This window comes from Ascaphus truei, chromosome 1, assembly GCF_040206685.1.
Source record: "Ascaphus truei isolate aAscTru1 chromosome 1, aAscTru1.hap1, whole genome shotgun sequence".
Lineage (NCBI taxonomy): Eukaryota > Metazoa > Chordata > Amphibia > Anura > Ascaphidae > Ascaphus > Ascaphus truei.
The window spans coordinates 516,699,071-516,708,020 of NC_134483.1; the positions used below are offsets into that span (position 1 = coordinate 516,699,071).

Here is an 8,950-nt window from a genome sequence, read left to right on the forward strand (position 1 = left end):
TGACCAGTCCTTTATTCCCGTTCATTTCGTACGATATGATATGATATATTTAAATGTATGTAATGTTACCCACCACTTATTCCCCTAAAAACTTCAGATGACTAAAATTAATTTAAAATATGATTTTTTTTTTTAATTAGATTACAGTAAATGATTTTATGAAAATACAATAATACAAATTTCTTCGCTCTTCTTCCAAATGTACAACCTTCTTCAATCAGCATCTTTTTCGTGCTGGCTCTTGGACATTTTCACCTGTAAAAAGAGAATGTTGTATAATAATAATCGAGAAGAAATACTGTAGTGTAGTGCAGGGGTGCGCAAACTGGGGGGTGCAAGTTTTCTAGGGGAAGCGCGGTGGTTGCAGAGGTCCCGCGCTCTTCCCCAAGACATTTAAATGAAATGCCGGGGAATCGCGTGAGACCCCTGCAATGTCTCCTAGTTCACTTACCTTGTCTTTGGCAAAAGGGTGACGTAACGCATCGCCAAGGCAACGCAATTCAAATTACGCTGCGGGGTCATGTGACATCACATGATCCGCAGCGTCACTTGACGCCTGTTCCTGTGAAGGTAGGGGGGGCGCAAGCGCTGCGGCTGGCAGACGGGGGGCGCAGCGCACAAACTTTGTGCACCCCTGGTGTAGTGCATGAATTGTGTTTTGCGTGTACATGTTCTGTAAAACTGTATTTAGTTCATAAATTCGCCTTCGGAAGACTCCAGCCCAGAGCGCTCTGATGCCACAAAATTGCGTTGATGCTGTCTTTGATGGTCTTGAATTGTACAATACTCATTTTAAACTGCTTCTTCATTTTGTCTATAATGGCTCTCCTCAAATTGGTGGGAATCGCCCACTTTCCTGTTGAGCTGTCAAACTTCACTTTGTTTACACTACTGGGAATACTGCTGAAAACTGATATTGTGGGTGAAAATTAGCACAGCAAATCGATGTGGCTGTCCTGCGGAGTTTGTTGCATATCTTGAGAGAGTTTCCATTGGTATTACGTAAATCGGGATGTCACATACTGCATTCCCACAGATCATCTTTTGACTCTCTGTTCGTCAGGGGGGCTCATAGCCAAAATTGCCTCCTTGTTTGTGATGTTCTGTAACATCAGGGTATAGCACGGAGACACAAGGTGTGGGAAGGGTGCCTCCAGATGTCCTGCTGCTGTGGATTAGAATAGAGACTGGTGATGTCCCTCTCCATCCTCTCCAAAACAAAGTTCAGCTTTGCTTCCACTAGTGGCCATGTATGTCTGTGTTGGGACAGGTGTCCCAAATCCACAAAACAGTGCCAACATGCATCTGACTGAGCTGGATCCAGAGCAAAGTGATCTGGGACTGGGTTGGGCTGTGCTGGATCTGGGGCGAGGTGTGCAGGGTCTGGAGCTGGGAGTGATGGGGATGTGGGTACAGGTACAGAAGCAGGTGCCGTGGTCCAAAAACCACAAAGGGCATTAATATTTTAAGTGCTAAGTATCTCAGCCTAGAAACGGAGCAAAGGCAAAAATGATTATGGACAGCTTCAACAAGTTGTAGAGCAGTCCAGGTTCCTCTGGATTTCTTGGTAAAATACCAGAGGTTAAGTTTCACTGCTCACTCTGCAGCGTTTAAGGATTACTGATCCTCTGCTACTCGATCTGAAAAGGTAAATTGGCTTCATGGTGAAATGGAATGTCTTATTTTTGTAACTTGTGGTTATTATGAGTGGTGAAGAAAAAAGGTTAGTGTATTGCGCTCTAAATCAACTATGTTAAACAACCACAGCCAGATGCTCAAAGTGATAGAAAAATAAAAATATAAATGAGTAACTAGGATCATGAAAAAAGCAGCAGGTATATTAAGATGGCTCAAAACATCTAATAGCGCAAATTTAAACAAAATGATAGCAGCGCAAAAAACATGTTCCAAAATAGAAAAATATTTTATATGGAATTAAAAGAAACACAAATGAGTGCTATAAAAAAAAGCCGTGTGTGCTGGGCACACGCATAGTAAGTGAAACTTCTTTGTTTTTTGTCACAGAAATTTTATTTGTGATTGTGATGTTTTTAATTAAAAATCACAAAACAATTTCACTTCCAAAACACAAAAGTTTGACCGCATGTTTTAGCTATCTGCACATCTATATTTATAGTAACTGAATTCTTTGTGTCTGCGTGTGTCAGTCAGTGTGTGTGTGTGTGTGTGTGTGTGTGTGTGTGTGTGTGTCTGCGTGTGTCAGTCAGTGTGTGTGTGTGTGTGTGTGTGTCTGCGTGTGTGTGTCTCTCTGTGGTGTGCATGTCTCTCTGTGACCTACCCCCACCACGACGTAGCTGCGGACACAGGGGACTCTGTCTCACCCCCCCCCCCCCTTTTTGCGGAGCTGTGGGCTGTGTTTCCTGCTGCAGCCAGCCCCCCAGCGGAGGTACGGACATGGGAGGTGCTCGGCAGCTCACAGGGTGGGGGGGTGGGGTGTAGGCACATCTTTTGGGGGCGCTCTTCGGCGCATCACTGGGGTGTGTGTCAGTCTGTATGTATCAGTCAGTGTATGTGTGTCAGTCAGTGAGTGTGTATGTGTGTCAGTCAATGAGTGTGTGTGTGTGTGTGTGTGTGTGTGTGTCAGTCAGTGAGTGTGTATGTGTGTCAGTCAGTGAGTGTGTATGTGTGTCAGTCAGTGTGTGTATGTGTGTCAGTCAGTGAGTGTGTATGTGTGTCAGTGAGTGAGTGTGTATGTGTGTCAGTGAGTGAGTGTGTATGTGTGTCAGTCAGTGAGTGAGTGTGTCAGTGAGTGAGTGTGTATGTGTGTCAGTGAGTGAGTGTGTATGTGTGTCAGTGAGTGTGTATGTGTCAGTCAGTGAGTGAGTGTGTATGTGTGTCAGTCAGTGACTGTGTGTATGTGTGTCAGGCAGTGAGTGAGTATGTATGTGTGTCAGTCAGTGAGTGAGTGTGTATGTGTGTCAGTCAGTGAGTGAGTGTGTATGTGTGTCAGTCAGTGAGTGTGTATGTGTGTCAGTCAGTGAGTGTGTATGTGTTAGTCAGTGAGTGTGTATGTGTCAGTCAGTGAGTATGTGAGTCAGTCTATGTGTGTGTCAGTCAGTGCGTGTGTGTCAGTCAGTGTGTGTGTTATTCAGTGTGTGTGTGTGTGTGTGTGTGTCAGTGTGTGTGTGTATGTGTGTGTGTGTGTGTGTGTGTGTGTGTGTATGTGTCAGTCAGTGTGTGTGTGTGTATGTGAGTCAGTGTGTGTATATGTGTGTGTCAGACAGTGTGTGTGTCAGTCAGTGTGTGTGTATGTGTGTCAGTCAGTGTGTGTGTGTGTGTGTCAGTCAGTGTATGCTTCCTGCGGTTTCTTGCCTGAGGATAGCTGGTCAACTCCCCGGCAATGATCGTACTCAGGTGACCCACAGAGAAGCACTCCTCTCTCACCCCGATACCCTCCATCAGGTGGTTGTGTCCTGAAACCAGGCTCCGGATGTGAAGCTGTAGCTCGGGGGGCAAGGAGGGCAGCTCCACGTCCCCCAGCCCCAGGATCCTCTTCTTGTCCGGCCAGCTGCAGTTGAGAGCCTGCAGTTCTCCGCCAGGTAGCAGCGGGAAGAGAGAGGAGAAGGCCGGGGCCAGCAATAGGTGCGGGGCGATCGGGGCCAGCAGCAGCGGCGCCCACATCACCTCAGCCATGAAGTTCATGTTCCCCATCCACTCGCACAGCTGGTCCTCCAGCTGCTGGTGGCCCCCTCGGCCTCCCCGGGCCTCACTGCCGTCACCAGCACGCAGTACTGGAAGGAGCTCTGGCTCACCACGTCCTGCACCACGTCCAGGGCGCGGCCCCGCAGCGTGCAGCTCACCACGAACAGAGCCTTCGGCTGCACCAGTGCAGGATCTCGGCGCTCGTTAGGAGCTGTGGCGGCGGTGAGTAAATGTTGAGCGGAGGAGGAGGAGGGGGGTTAAGCCATCCTCCTTATTCAACCAGCAGCGCAAGGAGATCTCCGAGCCGTGGCGTCCATGAGCGTCGCCATGACTACCGCGCATGCGCGGCATGTCAGCGGGCGCGGGCAGTGGCGGCAGTTAGGAGCAGCGGCAACGGATGTGTGGGAGCAGGCGTGTGGGGGGAGGGGGATGTGGAGCCGTGACGTCACTTCCGTTTCACATTTCGCCCCCAACTCTCCAGTTTTAACCCATCAGAATAGGTGCCACTAAAAAAGTTTCACTTCAAAAACATTGGTTAAGCAAACATAAAATTAAAATGATACAAAGTTACCAGAGGCTCTTGTGCGTTGTGAATGCAGCTGTTAGCAAAGACAACAAAAGTAGCAGTACTGTGGTTAAGGCAATGCTAATAGGGAAAACTCCCACTCTCAGCTCGTCAGTGCAGGCCGTAAAGTTACCAGAAGCTCCTTGTGCATTGTAAATGTAACTGTTAACAAGGGCAACAAAAGTAGCAGTCTGTGGTTCAGGCAATGCTGATAGGGAAAGCACCCCCAGCTGATCCATCTCACGTCTGGCTCCACTCACCACCGGATAGGGAATGCACCCGCTCCCGGCTAACTGCCCTCAGCTTGTACCGGTCAGGGAGGCACCCGCTCCCAGTATGATGTTTCAAGTGGTCCTGTGGCTTCACATTGAAAGATTCACAGACTCACAAAGCTGCAGACATAGAACACTACACTGCTCCGCCCAATCTATGAATGAATAAGTGCAAAAAAGCACCAAAAAGGGGAATTTATTATAAAAAGTACTAAATAGCAAGATATATATGTAAAGTAAAAATGGAATAAAAAACACACAATCTATTTCCTATCCAACGCGTTTCGTATCATAAAAGATACTTCATCAGGGAATGGTCAGTGGTTGTTATGAGCAACCTGGCAAGATAGTTGTGAGAATGGGCTTAAAACACCAGTAGCGGCTTTGAGGAAGAATATCGATTAAAAAATACAATAGGAAAATAAAACACAAATGTATACAGGCATACCCCGCATTAACGTACGCAATGGGACCGGAGCATGTATGTAAAGCGAAAATGTACTTAAAGTGAACACTCCCTTTTCCCCACTTATCGATGCATGCACAGTACGGCAATCGTCATATCCGTGCATAACTGAAGTAAATAACGCATGTGTAACAGACTCTATAGTCTCCCCGCTTGCGCACAGCTTCGGTACAGGTAGGGAGCTGGTATTGCTGTTCAGGACGTGCTGACAGGCGCATGCGCCAGCTGCTGTTTGCCTATTGGGCGATTATGTCCTTACTCGTGAGTGTCCTTAAACCGGGGTATGCCTGTATCAGGTCAGTAACATTTCAAGTAATTTTGGAATTTGAAATACTTTCATAGAGGTCGCCCTTCATATCAGTGTGAAGTATACCTTCTAGTATGCCAACATTACTTCAATATATATTATGGGCTAAAGCTGATAATTATTAATAGCTGTATTATTGAAATCCCTGCTCTTTGATTGGTTAAAATTCTGGGCATTATCCAATCGGTAATGTCCCAGATTTTTTGGCACCCTGTCAAGTTTTTCAGCCAATCAGCTTTCAGTTCTGCAGAGTGTGTTTGTGTATGTAGAGGAGGGCCTGCAGTGTGTGTGTGTGTGTGTGTGTGTGTGTATGGGGGGGGAGGGGGCTGTGTGTATGTACAATTCCCTTCCCTTTTAATAAACTTGCAGTAAAAGCAAAATAATGTAGACCAGCAGTGCGCAAACTGGGGGGGGGGCGAGATTTTTTTTGGGGGGGCGCGGCCAGTTGCAGAGGTCCCGCGCTCTTCCCTGGGGCATTGAAATTAAATGCTTGGGGAACCGTGCGAGCCCTCTGCAACCTCTACTTACAGAGGTTCAGCTGTCTTCAGGACTCATGACCATGTTAACGTGACCTCAAATAACGCCGCGGGTCACGCGAGGTAAGGGGGGGGTCGCAACATCGGAGGAGACCTGTCGGGGGGGGGCGCAGGAAAAAGAGTTTGCACTCCCCTGATGTAGACAATCATGATGATAAAATTCTATATCACATAAAAAAAATAAGCCTACATTTAGCCTATAATAGTAATAATCCCCTCAGAACAGGGCATTACTGGCCAATAATGCCCTGGCTGGGTTAAAGTCAATTACTACTTAATTTCAATGTAATAATGACCTCTTTAGTTCCACTCCACAATAGGTAGATACAATTTGCACATCTATTCCATGAAATGACCATGGATTGAAAAGAATTACTCTCGCTCCATATCCAATTATCATGAAAACAAAATCCTGCAAAGAAATGAACTACATTTCTGACTTGATTGTGATTCCATTGTATTTGAAGAAAAACGTCACAAGGGAGTTGAGTAATAATAAGTTATTAGTAAATATTGTTGTGCTTTCTTTGATGTTTATTTTGTGCTTTATTTGATTTGAAAAAATTGTGAGAGTGGTAGAAGTTCTTTGTATGTGACTGTATTTATGGTGATATTTACTAAAGTAAACAGCTGCAAAACAGTGCAAATGAATTGCCCCATATACTGTAAGTCAGGCGTGTGCAAACTTTTACGTTTCCACCCCCCTGCCTGCTCGCGCCCCCCCTCTTTACCTTTGTCTCCGGCGATAAATGATGTAAGTGGGTCATGTGACCCCGTGTTGCCATGGCAATGTGATGTCACGTGACCCTGCGGCACCAATTGACGCTGCGTTGCCATGGTGACGAGGTGGACAAGACAAGGTAAAAGAAGTTGCAGAGGCCTCACGCGACCCCCCAGCATTTAGTTTAAATGTCTTGTGGGAGCGCGTGGGGCCTCTGTAACCGCTGCGCCCCGCCCCCCCTGGAAAATCTTGCGCCCCCCAGTTTGCATACTCCTGCTGTAAGTCAAAGTAAACAAAAAAGCCATGTTTTGAATGGCAAATCTACTAGATATCGCAATTGCATGTATTTTTTCTTTAAGATATGCACATTTTTGAATATTTAATATAGTTAGCTGAAGTTAGTACATTTTGGGCATCCCAAATAGAGAGGGGTGAATTTGAATCTGCAGCGGATCAGCCGGTTCCTTTGGTCCGCGGATCAATCTCAAAAAGGGCAATGCACGTTTTGCTGTTATTTTTTTTTTTTTTAATTATTATTACGCTCCACGGATTCCACGACCCGTGGATGGACTCTTAAGGAACCGCCAACGAATTGTATCCAATGGTGGTTTTTGATGAATCTGTGGACTAAAACGGATTTAGGCGGATTCGCCTATCTCTACGCCCAAATACTGTAGTAGATGTATTTTTCTCTAACATTACATTTGTGATGCAATTGGGGTAACCTGGTTGCGCTAGTACACTGAATTGCTCTGCAAATCAAGGTATACAGAGTTCAAGTCCTAGATACAGTCTGATGGGTGTATGGTGCAATCTTCTTCAAGAGCTGTTCCCGAACCTCTTGTGATCCAAAGACACTATGGAGCTTATACTAGTAGCTTCGATGAAATCAGTGCCATATGGAACGGTTTGGCATGGCCTTACCTCATGATCTGACATTTGTGTCATCACGGTATTCGGAAAGAGTTATCGCAAGTCAGAAACCGTGAGGTGGGAAAATGCCAAAACCGCTCGGGATAGCAGTGTCTTTATCTCAGCCTTTTTCTAATTTCTACCGCTGCAATCTTCCTGCAGTCTATAAGAACTGCACAGAGAGAGCTGCCTCTCCCTGCACTGCTCTTAGAGGCGATCACACTGTTTTTATTTAAAAATGAAATACAGGCATACCCCGCATTAACGTACGCAATGGGACCGGAGCATGTATGTAAAGCGAAAATGTACTTAAAGTGAAGCACTACCTTTTCCCACTTATCGATGCATGTACTGTACTGCAATCGTTATATACGTGCATAACTGATGTAAATAACGCATTTGTAACAGGCTTTATAGTCTCCCTGCTTGCCCACAGCTTCGGTACAGGTAGGGATCCGGTATTGCTGTTCAGGACGTGATGACATGTCCATGCGTGAGCTGCCGTTTGCCTATTGGGCGATATGTACTTACTCGCGAGTGTACTTAAAGTGAGTGTACTTAAAGCGGGGTATGCCTGTAACAGAGTATTGTAGCAGGGGGTCTCCGGAAGCAGAACCACATTAATTTCAGCCTCGAGGACCTCTGCTTCCTGAGTTACAGGCTCTAGTTCTGCTCTGGAGACCCCCTGCTTCAATACTGTGTTATTAAAATAAAATAAAAACAGCTTCATTAACTTAGCGGCCTGCCGCGAAGACAATGAAGTGGTTAAACCAGAGTTCCTGGTTTCTTGGGTGTAGTGAGGGTGGGTGTAGGAGGTAGTTGCCCCAGGGTGGGTAGTTAGGCATTCCGGGTAGGTTGCGGGAGGAGTTAACCCCCTTTACTTCCATAGCAGTGGTAACCGATATAGTAATGAATGGGATAACCCCTCCCGCAACTCACCAGAGAGGCCTAACCACCCACCCTGGGGCAACTACCCCATTCACCCCCCCCCCTCTACCCCCAATAAACATTAAAATACAACAACCCTACTACCCACCACCTACCCCCCTAACACATACAGTACAATAAAGGGCAAAATTCCTATTATCCAGATCTGGATAATAGCACATTTGCCCATTAAAAATCAAACAGTACCCATCCAGCATAAAGTAAATTAAAGTTCTACTTACCCCTGCCAGGATGAAGGCCATCCTTGTCTTCCTCCTCGTCCTCCATGGGCAGCAACATTACAATAAAAAAACAAACTACTGGCCACTAACTCCTTAATCACCTTGGTGGATAGTACCCACTATAGTAATTAAGGGGTTTTCCCCACTCCCCCACTACCCACCCAGGAAGCCTAATCACCCTCCCCATGGCTAATACCCTCACACCCTACCCCCTCCATCCATTGATTGTCACAGTGGTAAACCATGCCCCCAATATGGGCATGGATTGCTACAGTGCCAATGAGTGGGCAAGCTAAAAAAAAAAAAACAGCCACAAAATAAAACACATTTAAATAAAAA

At 46.1% G+C, this 8,950-nt stretch overlaps 1 protein-coding gene across 1 annotated transcript; it reads right to left on the minus strand.

Annotated features, from left to right (window-relative positions):
• Positions 1–213: 213 nt before the first annotated feature.
• LOC142463810 (sec1 family domain-containing protein 2-like) lies at positions 214–4,467 on the minus strand. Its single transcript, XM_075566653.1, is given in 5 exon segments — positions 214–255; positions 1,300–1,486; positions 3,317–3,704; positions 3,707–3,874; positions 4,362–4,467. Coding segments are annotated over 5 exon segments (891 nt in total).
• Between the last annotated feature and the right edge of the window lie 4,483 nt (positions 4,468–8,950).